At 56.9% G+C, this 17,259-nt stretch overlaps 5 protein-coding genes across 5 annotated transcripts in view; 2 read left to right on the top strand and 3 right to left on the bottom strand.

The window, feature by feature from the left end:
- The window catches only part of VE01_02622 (uncharacterized protein), an 11,863-nt gene extending 6,238 nt beyond the window's left edge, over positions 1-5,625 (top strand). Inside the window, exon 4 of the mRNA XM_018272130.2 lies at positions 13-5,625. Coding sequence (XP_018132904.1) covers positions 13-5,391 — 5,379 coding nt within the window. The 3' untranslated portion in view covers positions 5,392-5,625. The remainder of the gene's footprint in view (positions 1-12) is intronic.
- Positions 5,626-5,632: 7 nt separating this feature from the next.
- VE01_02621 (uncharacterized protein) lies at positions 5,633-7,097 on the bottom strand. Its single transcript, XM_018272129.2, has 5 exons — positions 6,887-7,097; positions 6,504-6,817; positions 6,369-6,446; positions 6,188-6,303; positions 5,633-6,136 (listed from the first exon to the last, which is right to left on the bottom strand). Exons 1-5 carry the CDS (start codon positions 7,009-7,011, stop codon positions 5,729-5,731), a joined length of 1,041 nt encoding a protein of 346 aa, XP_018132905.1. The 5' UTR covers positions 7,012-7,097; the 3' UTR covers positions 5,633-5,728.
- A 299-nt stretch (positions 7,098-7,396) lies between these two features.
- On the bottom strand, positions 7,397-9,620 carry VE01_02620 (uncharacterized protein; the record flags this gene model as incomplete). Its single annotated transcript, XM_018272128.2, has 2 exons — positions 8,675-9,620; positions 7,397-8,618 (listed from the first exon to the last, which is right to left on the bottom strand). The coding sequence occupies exons 1-2, from the start codon at positions 9,469-9,471 to the stop codon at positions 7,397-7,399; spliced, it is 2,019 nt and encodes a 672-aa protein (XP_018132906.1). The 5' UTR covers positions 9,472-9,620.
- Positions 9,621-10,929: 1,309 nt separating this feature from the next.
- Positions 10,930-13,872, top strand: VE01_02619 (uncharacterized protein). The gene is made up of 3 exons (XM_059463458.1): positions 10,930-11,126; positions 11,398-12,763; positions 12,900-13,872. Exons 1-3 carry the CDS (start codon positions 10,937-10,939, stop codon positions 13,339-13,341), a joined length of 1,998 nt encoding a protein of 665 aa, XP_059319930.1. The 5' UTR covers positions 10,930-10,936; the 3' UTR covers positions 13,342-13,872.
- A 546-nt stretch (positions 13,873-14,418) lies between these two features.
- ERF2 (Eukaryotic peptide chain release factor GTP-binding subunit) lies at positions 14,419-16,889 on the bottom strand (the record flags this gene model as incomplete). The annotated part of the gene is made up of 1 exon (XM_018272126.2): positions 14,419-16,889. The coding sequence occupies exon 1, from the start codon at positions 16,381-16,383 to the stop codon at positions 14,419-14,421; it is 1,965 nt and encodes a 654-aa protein (XP_018133010.1). The 5' UTR covers positions 16,384-16,889.
- Between the last annotated feature and the right edge of the window lie 370 nt (positions 16,890-17,259).

Genomic DNA, 17,259 nt, shown 5'->3' with positions numbered 1-17,259 from the left:
GCCGTTGATGAGCAAGCCGTTGATGAGCCTGTCGCTGAACCAGTCCAAGAGCCAGTCGAAGAGCAAACCGTCGAAGAGCAAGTCATCGATGTGCAACAAGCCTTTGAAGAGCAAGCCGTCGAAGAGCCAATCGTTGAAGAGCGAGCCGTTGATGAACAAGCCGTCGATGAGCCAATCCTCGAAGAACAAGCCGTCGATGAGCAAGCCGTCGAAGAGCCAACCGTCGAAGAGCCAACCGTTGAAGAGCCAGTTGTTGAGGAGCCCATCGTCGAAGAACCCACCATAGCGGAGACAATCATTACGGCTATACTGCCGCACATCGCTACCAATGGCTTTACACTGAAACACTTCAACTCTGAAATCCCAGCTACCAACAACGCCGAGGTCTCCCGCGAACAGACCTACCTCTCTCCCGTCGACACTTCAATCGCAGACAACAGGCGCCAAGCCGGCCCCTGGAGCCCTGGCGCAACCGTCGAGACGCCCACTTCCTACGCCGAAACCCCAACTGGCTTAACCCCCTCGGCCGACCAACCCTCCTATGCAGCAGCGTTCTCCGCTCTGCCCCCAATCCGTCGCTCCAGCACATTCGACTATAACTCCGTCACTCGCCTTGTCAAAACGCTCAGCAACGAGGCGGTTGAGCAAGATGATGTGCGTAGCTCCGGCGCTGTGTCTCCGGTCTCAGTCACAGAAGAGCCGCGGGAGATGATCCCGGAGCAACCGGCCGCGGCAATCGAGACAGCACCGCCCGCAGAGCCAACATCCCAGGATAGAGGCTCAGACGAGACAGTGCGTAAGGAGACAGTGCGCAAGGAGGTGGTACGAAAGGAAACCCAGCGATACTCGTTCCAAGATGACTTTGACGAGCCTGAACCTGAGATTCTGAGTCGCCCCTCTACAATGATAGCGCCGCGTAATGGCGACGTGCTGCAAGTCGCCCCGACCCCACCACGATCCGTTTCTCCAGGTGGCAGACCGCTCGTTCCCCCGATTATTACGAATCAGTTGACTTCGGAGCCTCAGGTGGGGCCGGGGTTCGTGGGGCAGATGCTTGAGGCGCCGGGGGCGCAGCAGTTTCCTCCAGTGCAGCAGCAGCAGAGGCAGGAGGAGGAGTTTTCTCCTGTGTCTGAGCCGCAGGTGCAGCAGGTGCAGCAGCAACAGCAACACCAGCAACAACACCAGCAGCAGTATGTTCCGGTACAGCAGGCGCCGGTGCAGCAACAGCAGCAGTATGTTCCATTGCAACAGGGACAGTATCCTCCTAGTGCCCAGGGGCAGTTTTCGCCTGTGCAGCAGCAGAGGCAGTTCTCCCCAGTTCCTCAGGGGCAGATGGCGCAGGGACACCAGGGACAGTATCTTCCTATGCAGGTACACCAGGGACAATATCCTCCTATGCAACAGGGGCAGTATCCTCTCGGGCAGCAAGGACAGTTCGCTCCAGTGCCGCAAGGGCAATATCCTCAGCAGGGACAGTATACTCACCCACAACAAGTGCAAATGCATCCAGGACAACAGGGACAATACCCTCCTCAGCAGGGACAGTATCCTCCAATGCAGCAGGGTCAGTTTGCGCCTGGACAACAGGGGCATCCGCAAGGTTATATGCTTGTAGCACCACACGGACAAGTACCTCAGTTGCAGCATGGGCAGGTATCCCAGATGCCTCCTCAGATGCTCGCTCAACAACAAGGAGCTCCTCGATTACCGCAGGAGCGGATGCCTCCAATGCAACAAGGCCAGATCCCTCCAGCACGGCAAGGGCCAAGACAATCCATGCCACCATCTGCGCACCAGCGACGATCATCATCAGATGCTCAGCCTCGAATGCGCCCGGTTTCAAACTCAAGTCAAGGAGTGCCTATGAGCGCCGGCGGTTTCCTGCAGCAATCTACCCCGCAGCAATTCCAGCAAGGCCAACAGCAGCGAACCTCCATTGAAGCTATGCGCAACCGCCCACCTTCTTTGAGTGGTGTGAGCCAGCCTCCTAAGATTACGCCGCAATACACTGAGAACCGTCAATCGATGTCACGCGGCAGTGCTATTCAGATACCGCCCTCGTCGTCGGAGAGATACCCCGAGCTCTTCCAGCCACAGCAGGATAAGGCTCTTCCGAATGAAGCAGACCGCGATGTTCCACCAGAGTATCCTTCCGTTGAGAGAGGACACCTGCCAAGACAGCAGGCTACTGAATACGAAATAGCCGGCGTTGGTCCACCAATGGATGATCCACGGAATGGCTCAGTGAGGCATTCCCGAAAGCCCAGCATCCTAAAAGAAATCGGAGGCCGACTTTCGCGAGGCTCAAGCCTCGAGAGGAACCTGTCAGCACTGGAAGACGATGGTACTCGTGAGATGAGGGGTCAACTTGACTCGAGGAGAGATTCGATAGCAAGCTCGGATGATATGTCTCTCAATGACCCAGAAAAACCAGTTGAGAGGAGGAGAAGTCGCATAATCGCAGCACTGAGTCCATCGGCTAGAGGCCCAACTCCAGATATTCCTCCCCAGAGCCGCGAAAGCATGGTTACTCATCGACCTTCGCAAGCTAATTTGCTCGCCAACACTCCTGCTCCAGGTAGCCCATTAGCGCCGCCTGAAAAGAGGAAGACCTTCTTTGGCAGGAGCGATACTGGAGGACTGGAGAAAAAAGAAGACAAGCCAAGGATGTTCAGCAGACAGTCTACGCTGGTGACCATGGACTCAACACAGCCTGGTAAAGAGAAGAAAAACAGATTTTCGGCGATAAGCAGCATGTTTACGGGTAAGAAGGGAGATGCTGATCGAGGAAGGGGTTCCTCAAGGCATGGAACCTATGTCCCGAGCATATTGCCTGGGATCATGATTCTGGTCAAGAATGAGAACGAAAGGCAGATCCTGGAGCAACAGGGACTCGTGAAGAGACCTCATCCGCAAGTGCAGGATCAGCTGCCTGCCCAACAGCAGCAGGTTCTGGTTAACCCAGCAGCTCTCCAGCGCATAAATACGGGTGAGGCGCCTCGTCAGCAGCAAGGCCAGAATATACAGGGTCGTCCGGTCCACCAACAAATGACCCCCATTGCACAGCAGCCGCCGCCGCAACAGTTTCAAACAATTGCCCCGTTGAGCAACCGACAAGACTCTATCCTTACTATCGGGTCCATTGGAGAGCCGGTAGAGAAGCAACGCACGCAGCCAACTGGCACCCCACAGCAACAGATGGTTCCGCCCGTTATAGCACAAGGCCAGGTCCGCGGGACTCCACCGCAAGTGAACCCCAATGCGCAACAACCGCCGCAGGGAAATAACAAGTCCATGCCTCCTCCTCCAGTGTTTGGCTCAGGACGCATTTCTGAAGAGCCAATTGATTTGCATCAGCGAAATATAAACGCTGCGCCACATCAGCAAATCCAGCCAATGGGAATCCCTGGAGGTCAGCCTACACCGCCCCGCATGCCAAACTCACAGCACCAGGCTCCAGTTGCTTCTACGACATCCAGAGAGTCAACTCCAAGGCCAACTGCCGATGCAGAGCGCCGTGCAAGTGTGATCTCGGGTCCCGACCCTGAAGATCGTCTACGTCGCCGCACTACACAGCCAATTGAGACCCCGCCTGGACAGCACCCGGAGGATAAGTCACTCATTGTAAATCGCCCAGTAGTAGCGCAGGCGCAGGGTCAGGAACGAGCTTCCATGATCCAGCAGAAAGTGACACCTCCTAGCCAGATCGCATATCGACCAGAGGATATACACCAGCTGCCGTTTCAACAGCAACAGCCTCCTCCCATCCAAAGGCAGCAGACTTTCAATACGGTTCCAGGTCAACAGCACCAGGGAGTGTATGAGACGCCACCCATGCAACACCAGCAGATGTATATGAACTCTCAGGCGCAGCAGCAGCACCCATCGCAGCAACAACACGCAGAGCAAGCACGACAACAATACGCCCAGCAAATGCACGCCCAGCAGATGCACGCGCAACAACAGCTCGCACAGCAACAGCAAGCGCAGCAGCAGCAAATGTACATGAACCAACAGCAACAGCAACAGCAACAAATGTACACGCCTCCACCAATGCAGCAGGGATTCCAACAGGTGCCTCGAGTCCAGTCTCCAGCCATGTCGCAGCATACCTCGTCACCACCCCCTACTGCTCCAGCAGTCGCACCCGTGCCAGCCAAAGCCAAGAAGGGTCTCTTCAGCTCACTCCTCGGCGGGCGCCGCAGCTCAGCCATGGCAGACAAATCGTCAAACAACCAGCAAGCCCCTCCGGCCCAGCAAACCCCTCCACCACAAAACTACAACATCGCACCCATGGGCCAACAACCCCTGCAACAGCAACAATACTACGTCACCCCTCCCATCCCCGGCGCCTACGCCCTCGTCCGCGGCGAAGGTACCCTCGCCCCAACCGGCTACGACCCCCGCGGCCTCAACCAACCCCAACCCGGCCCCGCCCGCTCCCGCCTCCCGCCTCACATGATCGAAGAGTACCCCGGTCGTCCCAACGCGCCCGCCATGAACTACGCCTCGAAATGGGCCGCACAAGACGCCGCCGTCCAAGCCGCGCTCCAAGCCAAAAAGGACGAGGAGTGGAACACCCCCCCCTCCGTCCCCTTTCTCAGCCCCGAGAAAACAGCTGCCCGCCGACTAAGCAGCGAGGATCTCCTCGCGCGCTCACCGGCGAGGGGCCAGTTTGGTCAGCAGGCTCCGTATCAGTTGAGGTTGCCGGGGGATGAGGAGATGAAGCGCGAGAAGAGCAGGCAGGCGGCTGAGGCGCTGAGACAGGCGGAGGATGCGAGGATTGCCGCGGAGGCGGTGATGCGTGCTGAGGCGGCGGGGGTGGTGATGCCGCCGACGAGGGAGAATACACTTATTGCCCCTGCGCCGCCGCCAAAGAGCGTGTCGCCTGCTAGCGCGGAGAGTAGAGTGAAGGCGCAGGCGCAGAGCCAGTCGCCTAGTCCGATGCCGAAGGGTACGGATACTGGGCGTGTGAGTGCGGGGACGCCGCCGGTGGTGGCGGGGCCGCAGAAGCCGTTGGAGAGGAGTGATACGATTACGAGTGCGGTTAGTAAGATGTCGAGTAGTGGACGTGGGAGTCCTGCTGTGAACGCGCCGGGTGCTGCTGCCGCAGCCGCGGCGGCCGCGACGGTGGGTGCTACTATGGGAGGAGGAGCGGTGGGAGAGAGGAGGATGTCGAGGATTATGCCTGATCATGAGGAGAAGATCTATGATGATTCGCGCGAGGGGATGATTGTAGTTGAGGACGCGACGGTGAGGAGAGTGAATGGAACGATGGTGGGGGGTGTTCTTCACGAGGAGGATGAGGAGGGACCGAAGGTGAAGATGAGCGCTACGAGTTTCCCTGGGGATGAGTGGAGGCCGTGGATTGAGGAGGGGGAGGGCCTATAAAATATCGCGCGAGGCCGTGTGTTTTCATATTTTTTGGTTTTATTTTGGTCGATTTTTTTGTGTTCTACTTTAGCCATTCGGGTTCTTTGTTCCTTTGCGACAGAGCGGATGTATATACCCTGTAGATTTGTAATACAGCGCACGATGGGGGTGAAGCGATACCCTTTTTCATATGTTCATACATAATTTAGAGAGGCCTGGAAGCCGATAAATGGATGAGATTGTTCTATATTACATATATGCTCCTAACCTTATGAATGAACACCAACGCTAGTGATACTCACAACGTTTATACAACCCTATAAGATTTGAGTGTAGCTCTTCAAGACAACTAAAATCAGTTAGCCACAACCGAAACCCCATTCCTAGATTCACTGCTAATATCCAAATACGGATGCTTCAACGCATCATGAGCAATCGGCCGCTTCTCCATATCCACCACTATCAGCGACTCGATAAAATCGATGAGTCCCGGCGGAACCACTGGGTCCTGGAGCTGCTCGAGCTCCTCTCTCAGCGGCCTCACATCAATCAACTTCCCCTTTCCCGGTGGAGGCATATCCATATCCCTCAGCAGAGCCGCCATCCTAAACTCCTCCCTAGCCTCCACCGATAACCCCTCCGGCAGATCCCCCAGTGGTCCAACGAGTCGTTCTAGTTTAGCAATACAATATGCTTCTGTGAGTCCTTCGACGCGTTTATCTCGCGCTCCGAAGATGGATTTACCTAGGAGCCAGTGGACGAGCTGGTGGGGTGTTAGCAGTTTATGGTGTTAAGATTTGGTAATAAAACGTACTGTAACACCGAGAGACCAGATGTCTGAGGCATGGGAGACGCCCTGGTTCTTCCAGACCTCTGGGGCGCGGCAGGGGAGGGATTGGAGGCGCTGGCTGTTGAAGCCTTCTGGGGTCACTACACGCACCCGCCTGTTAGCCCCATCTCGTCCCCAACTTAGACCTGCTGCTGCTACTACTCACCCATCCCCAAATCCGCGAGCTTGACAACCGGCACCGGCGAGTTGAGGTTCGAGATTAGGATGTTATTCAGGTTCACATCTAGCCCCCCGTTAGCCCTATCCGAGTACCCTGATCACCATGAAAGGAGGCATATACCAGTATGCGCAGAATCAATATAATACAACACCCACAATGCCTTCAACACCTGTCTCGCAACATGTTTAGGCAGTTCCCCGCTACGAAATGCACTTGATGAGATTAACCGCAACTCAGTATCCATCCACTCCAACACCAAACACGGCGGCGCCACACCGTCGACAGGCGCAGCGTCGAGACTTTCCATGTCCCCCACCCCCTCGTGGAGGGAGCGGATAAATGGGCTTTCAGCTACGAAGGGGTTTTGGTAGGTCTGGTATTCGCGCTGCAGAGCAGACCGTTCCAGGGAGCCAGTCGCGGTTTTGACTACGGCCCTAATACGTAGAATCCCCCATGTTAGCTTAGATTTTAAAGGAAAAGACGGGGATGGTGGACGTACATACCACCGTTGAGTGATATCACGGGCTTGTAGGATCTCGGCTTTGAAAACGGTTTTACCTTTTAAAGGGTGCAGGAGTCGGTATGATGCTCGAGCGCCTTTGATTATTTGGCCGGGGGAGAGGGGCATGGCTGGCACGGGTCAGGGACAAGATGTCGCCGTCTAATTTATGATATAGCTGAAGATTCAGCGACGACAAGCGCGTAAGTGGCCTCCGCGGATATGTAGGCGCTTCTTCTATATCCCAGGTGTGAGACAGGTACGGCAAGGTCCGTGCACGCAACCTTGCTGGTCCATCGTCTATTCCCATAACCATAGAACACATAGCGTACTACTATGACCAGCTGTCAGCAATGGATGCAGAGAGGATAGAGTATGGTACATTCTATCTACATATCTACAATCTATCCAACCGAGTGAGCGGGAACACCTTTAAACGCCTGACCCCACGCTATATGCATCCACCCCAATCCAATCTACTCTACTCCAACCCACCCCTCTCCCTCTCTCTTCCCTACCCTCCAAAAATCCCCCCCTCAACCTCCCCAACCTCCACCCCCAACGCATCCCCCGCCACCCCCCTCATCCCCCTCTCCAACTCCTCCTCCATCCCCCCACCCCCCCACACCAGCTGCCGTCCCCTACTAACCCACCAAACAACATCACTCCCCGCCACCCCAAGTCTAAACCTCAAATGCCCCCACCACCCCCCACCCTCCCCCTCCTCCGCCACTGCCTCACTAGCCCACATCCCCATAATCCTAACCCTATTCACCGGCGAACCCAGGAACTGGTTATTCCCCTGCACAATGCGCATATTTCTAGCTAAGAATATGAGTTCACGGGGCCACTTCGTCTCGTCGGAGAGCACGGCGCGGATGCCGGCGCGCATGCGGTTTTGGGCTGCGAAGTGACGCTCGCCGGGTGTAGCGCCCTCGAGGGATTTGGTCAGGGCGCGGGCGGTGGATTGGTCGCCGCCGGTGTAGGGTTTCATTAGCGTGGCGGAGGCGAAGAGGTCGGGTTGCTTGACGCCCCATTCTGCTGTTATCGATTTAAGGGTATCGTTATCGAATGCCAGGAGCGCGCGCCAGAACTTGGCGTACTGCACCCTAAACCCCGGCTCGAGCGCGACGTACAGGCCGTGATCGAGGAGGACGAGTTGGGCGTTGCCGGAGGGGAGACGACGGAGCAGGATGTTGCCGGGGTGCGGGTCGCAGTGGACGAGGCCCCAGAGGAAGGTTTGTGCGGAGAAAAGGTCGAGCATTGTGGTCATTACTTCTTTGAGGGAGAGGCCGAGACCGGAGTTGGAGCGGGGGCCGAGGAGGGTGGTTGTGCGGTCGGGTTTTAGGGATGGGATGGGGGAGGAGGCGGAGGGGCGGGGGGAGTTGGGGTTGGGTGGGTAAATGGTTGTGGGGGACGAGGAGAGGGGGGTAGTGACGCCGGGGGAACCGGTGGAGGGACCGCGCCAGGGGGAGGTGATGGCGGGTTTATCCCAGAGGCGGACGCCTTCGATCCATTCGGCTGTCATGACGCGTTTGGTGGAGAGTTCGGGGTAGACGGTTGGGATGTAGACGCGGCCGCGGAGACGGGGCTCGGCGGCGATGAGGGCGGTCATTTGTTGGGCGTTGGTGGCTTCGACTTCGAAGTCGCATTCGAGGAGGAGGCGGGAGGAGATGTAGGGGACGAGGGAGTACATGGGGAGGTCGAACCAGTAGGTGTAGGTTTTCATCATGACCCTGGGGGGGTTAGCTGGGGTTGTAAGAGGGGGGGGTGCCGGGGGGGGTAGACTTACTTGAATGCCCATAGATCCCAGCCGACTTGCTGTGCAATTTCACGCTTCTGCACTTTGATAGCTACCTCGCGTCCATCAGGTAATCTAGCCCAATGCACCTGTGCAACGGACGCAGACGCACGCGCTACCTTTTCCATAACGCCCTTGCCCTCCTCGCCTCTGAAGCTAACACCAAACACCTCCTCCGGGCTCTTCCCAAAGTCCTCGCGAATCACACGCTCCACATCCTCCCAATCATTCTGCGGCGCGTCATCGAACATGCGCGCAAACATCTTCTGGAACTCCGGCGGCATAATAGCGCTCTGCATAGCGATAGCCTGGCCGATCTTGAGGTATAGCCCTCCATTGGAGCGGAGGAGGTCGAAGAGCCGCTCTGCACTACGACGGTGTAGGTCTGCGATTGTGCCGCCGCAGAGGGGCGAGGCGCGGAAATTGAGCTTATAGTCGATTGCCACAAGGAGGCCAAGGCCAAATGTACGCAGGGACCGGGTGAGCGAGGAGGCGTACAGGTTGACGTCGACGAGGTAGAGGGTGCCGAGGGCGGCGGAGGTGTACAGGAGTCGTCGGACCCAGCGGGAGGTGCGGGGATAGTGTCTTGCGGGGCGGGCGCGACCGAGGGAGGCGGGGGAGGGAGGAACGAAGGGCTGGAATTGGGACGAGTGGGCGGAGCGGAGGGAGCGTGGTGTGAGGAGCGATCGTGGGTTGGTGGTGGGCCGCGGAAGGTTCGGAGAGCGGAGCACAGGCCGCGATGCTGAGATCAGACATCGCGCGCTCCGTGATGCAGGGTGCCGAAGCATGGCCGCTGCGGAAACCCCCTAAGGGAAGATGGGGAAGGGGGAGGGGGAGGAGAGGGTCGTGAATGAGTGTGAGAAACGATATTGGTATTTGTAAGGTGAGTGCATGGCGGGTTTGGGGAAAGTTATCTATATCTTCGGCGGAAGGCTTAACGTTACGCCGTGATATGGGATTAAGCGCTGAAATCTTTAAGCGCGTTGGCGGGTATGGTCTCCGGCGTCTCGTTTAGGTCAAAACAAGTGTCTCTTGGCACAGATTGCGATTTGCTGGGCGAAGTGTCTCGAGGCCCGCCGAATCCACCGAATCCGGGGGGGAGGGGAGAGGAAGGGCCAACGGGGCCAAGTACCTCTGGGCAGGATTATTGGCGCATAGTGACATATCTATATTAAGTGGCCAGGTATTCAGTATTGCGTGTCGAGTGTCTGGAGTGTCTGAGTGTCCATTGTCGAGTGTCCAACTATCCAACTTCCAACTATCCAGCTATCTTACCAACTATTTGAATGACTGCAACCGGCGATAGTATAGTAGAAATGAGTTGAATTATTGATTTATTGGGCGTAGAACTCACGATAATTAATATCCCGTCCCTATCCTTACACCTTCTAGATGCGTACTCGTATTAGCCGTATTCGACGCGCACCGCGTACTTTCTAGACTACCACCCATGCATCTTCCTGCATGACTCGCTTACCTGTCCCTGACATCTCCTGTGGGTCTAACGAGTTACAGTGGCTCCAGTTTCTCCCCCAGCGAACTCTCTAGTGGCCACATTAGCCACCCAGTGATCAATGGTCCCTGAACTCCACTAAACTCACAAATCCTCTAGTGATCCTCCACTGATTCTCTTCCTACAACCTCACTAAATCACACTAAACGCCCCTAAACAATCCCCTAAACTCCCCCCCTTCCCCTGGTCCCCAAGCTTATCCCTCACATCCCCACACACCCCCCTCCCTTCCCAATCTCCCAATGATTAATCGCGGATCCATCCCCATTCTTCCAATTGGTCCATCTTAACCAAACCACCTTCCCACCCCCAAATCCCCCCAATAACGACCAACAACGGCTGGCTACTTGCAGAGGAGTAACGGGGAGCTTGCATAACCACTCCGCCACGCCTTCACACACCACCTCACTGCCCTCAAACTTCACCACCACCAACTCAGTTGCATATCACCGCATTGCCACCACCACTCTCGTTACAACATCTCCACGGCCTCTCGGTCTTTTCTATTCGCACTCAACTCTCACTTCTCGACCAGTCCGCTCACTCACTACACTACACACCCCATCGCCTTTCATGCGCGCCTCATAGCCTCCGCCGCCGCGCCGCCTCTCCCAAGTCACCACCACCCCGACGGTGCTCTGCTTGCCGTCCGTCCGCCCATTCCCCGCGCAGCGACGCGCCCTCGAACTCCCCGTCGTCGCCACCGCCCATAGCGCAGCAGCAGCGCGTCGCACGCCACGATGTTGCGCCCCGCGACGCCGCTGACGATCCTGCTGTTCGCGGCCTTCGTGCTGCTCCTCATCTCTGTCATCTCGGTGCCGCTTGTGAGGCCGATTGTGTTGGGCGAGTTTGATGGCATTAGTTATGGTGTTTTTGGGTACTGCAAGGCGGATGGTGTGTGTAGCAAGATGGAGGTCGGATATAATCCTTGTGCGTATACCTCTTCTGTTCTGGTGGTTGTCGCGAGTGGACGCGGGAGGTATTGGAGGGGAGATATTGAAGGGCGAGTGAGGATATCTATGGAGAGAATACTGGAGGAAGCGTCGCGACGTCTTACAATGGAGGGAAGCTCGTTGCGACGCTCTCTTCATACCCCAATTCTCTCCAGCGATAACCACACCTCTTCATTCCCCCCCCCAGACTCCCGCGACGCCTACACTCCCCCCTCCCTTCCACACAACACCAACTAACACCCCCCCAGCCGTCCTCCCCAACGCCAAAGGCAACTTCAACCTCGACCCCGCCACCCGCTCCACGCTCTCTTCAATCCTAATCGTCCACCCCATCGCCGCCTTCTTCACCCTAATCATGTTCATCCTCGCCGTGGTCTCTCACTTCCACGCCCCCTCCCACTCGCCCCGCTACCTCCTCGGCGTCTTCATCCTCTCCATCCTGACCCTCATCCTCGCCCTGCTCTCCTTCCTCATCGACGTCCTCCTCTTCGTGCCGCACATGGCGTGGGGATCGTACATCGTGCTCGCTGCTACGATACTCATCGCCGCTTCGGGGATTGTGAGTTGTGCTATGCGACGGACTCTCGTGTCGAGGAAGGCGAGGAAGAGACGTATTGAGGAGAATGCAGAGATGAATGGGGAGAACTTTTATAATCGCCAAGCTGCGACTGGGCCACTTCCTGCTCCCATCACGGCGCCGACGATCGCTTCCTCCTCTGTCACGGGCGGGAACGGGGATAAACTCCCCGCTTTCGCAACTTTTGAGTCTGCGCAGGCAGATGCAGACGCTCGCGCCGCAGCTCAAGCAGACGATGATCGCGTCCCCCTGACTTCGCGCACACCCACCCGCTCCCCAGAGACAATGTCAGCTTCCCTCTCCGGCCGCCCTGAAGACCGCTACGGCCCGCCCCCTCCCATGCCCGGAAACCGCGGCTACGGAGGACCACCGCAACGGGATCAGTATGGTAACATCATCCCACCGCAGGGGGGGATGCGTAATCCAGACCCGAGGAACCAATTCGGACCCGGTGGCTATCGCGGACGCGGTGGACCCCAAGGTTCATTCCGTGGTCGCGGCGGCGGTCCTGGTTACGGCCGGGGCGGATATGGTGGTCCCGGTGGTCCTGGCAATGGCTACGGTGGTCCCGGTGGCCCAGGTGGCGGTCCTGGCTACGGCCCCGGTCCCGGTCCAGGCGGCATGCGCGGCGGTCGCGGCCCTCCCCCCAACTACCCCGGCGGCTACAACAACAACCGCGGCGGCGGCTACGGCGGCCCCCAGCGCTCCGTCTCCCCCCCCAACAACGGTTACGGCTTCGACCAATCGCAACAATCCCTGAATTCCTCAGGCTACGGTGGTGGTGGTGGTGGACCAGGAAATGGGCGCCCAGAGAGTCTGGCGCGCGCGGAGAGCCCACCGCCTATGGATGATGGGATGGGGCCGGTTGGACAGGCTATCGAGATGGATGCTACGACTGGTAGCAGGAGTCCGGGACTGCATCCGCCGGGGGGCTATGGAGGGGGTTTGAGGGATAGTGATGCGGATGTTGCGGGCATGGTTGGGTTGCAGCAGCAGAGGGGGGTTGTTAGTGATGGGAGCAAGTATAGTGTTGATGAGTAAGTTTATCTCCCCCTTCTCCCCATTTCCACATCCCCCTTTATCCCCTCCCCTCCCCTCCTCCTCTTCTTCTTCCCTCCCCCAAACCACCGCCTCCACCACCACCACCTAGCGCCCACACTAACAGAAACACAGATACATCCCCCCCCGCCAAAACTGGCCCTCAGGCGGCCCCCGCGCCTCCTCCCCCCTAACCACCGGACCCACAGGTCTCCACCCCGTCCCTCGCGCCCACCTCTCCCAACAATCAGAGGGAAGCTACTACGAGGACGTTGATCCGCGGTTCTCCCCTCCCTCACCTCACACCGTCGGTCTTGCCAGTGGCGGCGGTGGCGGCGGCGGTGCAGGACAAATGGTTCCAGCGCCCCTAATGCCAGGGGGTGGGAGGATGGGACCGAGCCCCGTAGGAGGTGCGGGGAGGATGGGAAGTCCAGTTGGGAGTGAGAGGAGTGAGGGACAGAGGTGGCAGGGCCAGGGAGGGCAGCAGCAACAGCAGCAGCAGCAAGGGAGGATGGGAGGGGGAAGGAATGTGTTGGATTCGAATGCTGATTTTGCTGTTCCTGGGGGACGGATGTAAGGGGTTTTTCTCTGTCTCTTGGGGTAGTTGGTGATGGTGTTTGTGTGTTGGATAGGCCTGCCTGTTTGTCTAATACGGGACAATTGTTCATGGTCTGTGTGGCGGTGTGTGTGTGTGTTCGTGCTGGCTCTACGTCCAATCCTTTCCTTTTGCCTCATTTTATTTATTTTCGCGCTTTCTGGACCGGTTCTTGTCTTTCGTTTCTCTTTATATCCCTTTTTTGTTCTTTGTCTGTGTTGGATGGAAGTTGTGTGGGTTGCGTTGAGTTTGGAAGGGAAAGCTGCTGAAACTGTGTGGATGACAGTGTGGGTTTTTTGTATATATAATACTTCTGTCGATGCTGTAGGTGGTTGGAAAGAGAAGAAGAGGCCAGACCCTGGGTAAGGGCCAGAGAGGGGGGAGAGGAAATAGGGTGTGCAAGATGTGCAGAGATAGGAAGTGTGTGCTGTAGAATACGGCGAATAAAAATGGGAATATCCATCCGTGTTGGATGGTACACAAACAATCACATAATATATGTGTCAAAACGAGTTTCTTTGGTTAGAACGTGTGATGATATATGTGGTTTACACTTCTCATTTCTACCTCTCCCCCCCCCCTTTCCAGCTCTCTTCCAACCTCCTCCATTTGCTCCATCTCTTCTCTATGAGCTATTCCTACTCTTGACAATACAATAAAAACAAGCCCCTCCCCCGCCTGTCTCGACAGACGGGACTGGTATGATACAACACCCCCCTCTCTTCTCCCCTTCCCCACAAACCCCTCTCTTTCTCCCAATCTCCTCTTCCCCCCTTCGCTCCATGCCCCTTCCATCCAACCCAATCCAAAACGGCCTAAAATAGGCAAAGAAGAAAACGTACAAACATCGTACAAAAAGAAACGACCACAACAACAGAAGAAAAAGGTTAAAAACGTAAAGGAAAATCCCCATGGCGTCGAGCCAGTCCCCATCTCATCTCTTCCACATCCAGGGTATCAACTCCCCTCCCTTTCCCCTTCCCAATCCCCCCCTCCAAACCCGCGCCTCAAAAAAAAAAACTCAAATCCCCAATAACGAAAAATTACCCTTCCTCCCCCCTATGCCCCTTGCGACATCCCCCTCATCTCCAACATCTCCCCATTTCCCCCCCCACTCCCCCCCTGTCTCCCCTCCACAACCCCCTTCTCACCCAACCACACCCCACCCACGCGTTTAAACCCTATATACCCGCCTCCCCTCGGCCGTCCCAGCACCGCGATCCAGTTCTTAACCACCGAGCCGAGAGTAAACGGTCTATGGCGTTCTCCTCTCTTGAATTTCCTTCCATTCAGGAGTTCGCGTGTAGTCTCGCCGCGGCCGGAGAGGAAGATGTGGTAGAAGAGTAGGGCGGCGGGGTAGGGGAGCGCGAGTGCGGCGTATATCAACAGCGCGAAAACCCCCCTCTCCCTAGGGATCGCGGAGCCGAAATCAGAGTTATTATCTCTCCCGACAGTGGATAGTTGTACAACACTCGTAACAATACAAAAAATCGCCATACCAGTACCGGCAGCCACGAAGGTGAAGAAATACCGGTAATTCCTGCGCCCAACACAGTTGTTGAGCCACACGCAGTGGTGATCGTGGGTCTCGATGCAGTTATCGCAGATGCGGCAGTGGTGGCCGCGGGGGGGTCGCCAGATGTGGCAGGTTTTGCAGTATTTCACGGGCACCTCCATTGCGGTGCTAGCCGGGAGATGGGATTTGACGATCAACCACGCCGTTGTAGGTGGTGCGAGGGTTAATGGGTCTTCCGTCGCTGGCGGCGGCGGGAACTTGTGGAGATCTCGAGGGAGAATGCCGGGATCGGAAACAGAGGCGTGGATGAAGGAGGAAAAGCATATAAACGACAAATACGCAAACACCACCGGCACAGCAGGCGACACGCGATGCCAAAGCCAACTCGCCTGGAACACGAAAAACAGCACCGCGGGGACAACAACCAGTATCCCCGTAGCGATATTCACCGGTCTATCCCTCGCATTCTGGAACCTCCCTCCCAGGAAAAATCTCGTGTTCCCAGGGAAATGCACGTAATTCTTGACACCCCCCTTTCCTCCACCTCCCGCTCCTCCTCCTCCGTTCCCGCCGGGCCCGTGCTTCTCGCCCATGGCGCCGGTGGCGGGGGTGAGTGGTGAGGGGAGGGGAGTGACGTCTGAGGGGCGGGCGGGGGAGGTGGCGCCGGAGGAGAGCTTGGAGTGGCCGTGGTTACTGCGGTTTGGGCTGTGGGGGGGCATGTCCCCTCCCCTCGACGGCAAGAGGAAGGAGGAGCGGAAGGAGTGTGGGGATTTGGAGGGGGTGGGGAGGTTTGCGTTGCGGAAGGTTGTGAGGCCGGTGTTGACTGTTAGGCCGTTGGGATTCGATGAGGCATTGTTGACTTGGAGAGGTTGGACAGAGGAACTGAGACTCGTAGTCTGAAAATGCCCATGCGTGGGACTCGTATTAGCAGTAGTCGTCTGCACGTACTCCTGGACGCTTATCTCCGTCCCCCTCGACGGCGGCGGCGGTCCGCTCTCATCCCTACTCTGGATCGGATTCCCCGTATAGCCCGACGCAATACTCGGCACCGCCGGCGCGTCTCCAAAGTCTCCACTCCCCCTCTGATTCTGGCCCGCAACCGGCGTCCTCGGGCCCCCGCGTTGGGCCTGCAACCTCTGCGAACTCATCGGCCTAAAGAACGCATGCGAAGTGAGACTAGGAACATGCGTCCTGCTCGTCGAACTCGGCGGCCTCGCCCCCGCCGCCCCTCCTAGTATCGATGGGGTGCCGCCGGATTTGGGACCACGCCGGGAGGGAGGAGATGCGGACCACGGACTCCGAGTGGACATGGCGGCGCTCCCGGTGCCGGGGCGCGAGGATTGGATGCTCTGCCTGTTTGTGGATGTGCGGTGGGCGGGGGTTGCGTGGGAGGTGGTGTCGAGGTCGTGGCCGTCGTCGGAGGCGATGTCGGTCATGCGGGAGGAGATTATGCTTGGTGGTCCGCCTTGGGAGGGGGGAGGGTCGCGGGGTGGTGAGGATGAGGACATGGTGGGTGGTTTTTTTGTGTGCGTTCGTGTGGTGGTGGTGGTGGATTTGTTGGAGGCTTCAATGTGCGCTGCGACCAGCTGGTGGTGAGGGCGGTTGTTTATCTCATTGTTTGCTGGCGCGTTGGAGGTCGAGGTGCGCGGTGGGTTGGAGGTTGCGGTTCGCGATGGTGGTGATTATCGATGGGTATAAGGGATGTCTGAGATGTCGGTCTGTCTGTCTGACTGTCTTTCTTTCTTTCGCTGGGTTGGGTATTAAAGTATGGCGATGCTTGTAATGACAATAGTATGAAGCGAAGAATGCGATTAGAAGTAGTAGTAGCAGTGTCGCTGGTCGCCGAGTCGCAGAGGTATTAAGAGTTATCGTGTTAAAAAAAGAAAAGAAGTTCTTCCCCGGTAGTCGAAGATATGTATGATGCGTTGTGTGCGTGTAGTGTCTCCGAAGAAAAGTGATGTGTGTCTCTCCGTCGTCGCTGTCTCTCGTCAGTCAAGGGAGAAACAGGCAAAAGAGTGAAGGGAAAGAAACACCTACCTCTCAAAATTGTCAAGGGGGATGGAGTACAAGGGTACAAGACAGAAAAGGGTGCAGTGCTAAGCTACTTGGGTGATGAAAGATACATAAAATACAAGGGTGACGACAAGGGATTGGGGGCAAGGATTCACTGGGATTAGTGCATGAGGGCTAGGGGAGTTTAGTGGGTTCAGACACCAAAATCCACTGATATCCACTAAATTTAACCACACGACTGGGAGAAGATACGCTGTGATTGTGCTGTGATGAGGTAAATTAGAGTGTGACGGTGCTGTGTTGGGTTTATGCACTGAAGTCATGTATCTAATACGACAAATCGCACAGATCTGCGTCTTGTTTATGCGTTG

Source organism: Pseudogymnoascus verrucosus, assembly GCF_001662655.1.
Source record: "Pseudogymnoascus verrucosus strain UAMH 10579 unplaced genomic scaffold scaffold_8, whole genome shotgun sequence".
NCBI lineage: Eukaryota > Fungi > Ascomycota > Leotiomycetes > Thelebolales > Thelebolaceae > Pseudogymnoascus > Pseudogymnoascus verrucosus.
The sequence above is the reverse complement of the archived record's forward strand: the minus strand, read 5'-3'. Positions and strand labels throughout refer to the sequence as shown.

Coding starts and splice junctions, on each gene's coding strand:
- VE01_02619 (XM_059463458.1), top strand. CDS start 10,937: ATGTTGCGCCCCGCGACGCCGCTGACGATCCTGCTGTTCGCGGCCTTC. Junction 11,127..11,397: donor GGAGGTCGGATATAATCCTT/GTGCGTATACCT, acceptor ACACCCCCCCAG/CCGTCCTCCCCAACGCCAAA. Junction 12,764..12,899: donor AGCAAGTATAGTGTTGATGA/GTAAGTTTATCT, acceptor ACAGAAACACAG/ATACATCCCCCCCCGCCAAA.
- VE01_02621 (XM_018272129.2), bottom strand. CDS start 7,011: ATGCCCCTCTCCCCCGGCCAAATAATCAAAGGCGCTCGAGCATCATAC. Junction 6,818..6,886: donor CGTGATATCACTCAACGGTG/GTATGTACGTCC, acceptor TCTACGTATTAG/GGCCGTAGTCAAAACCGCGA. Junction 6,304..6,368: donor GCTCGCGGATTTGGGGATGG/GTGAGTAGTAGC, acceptor GGGTGCGTGTAG/TGACCCCAGAAGGCTTCAAC.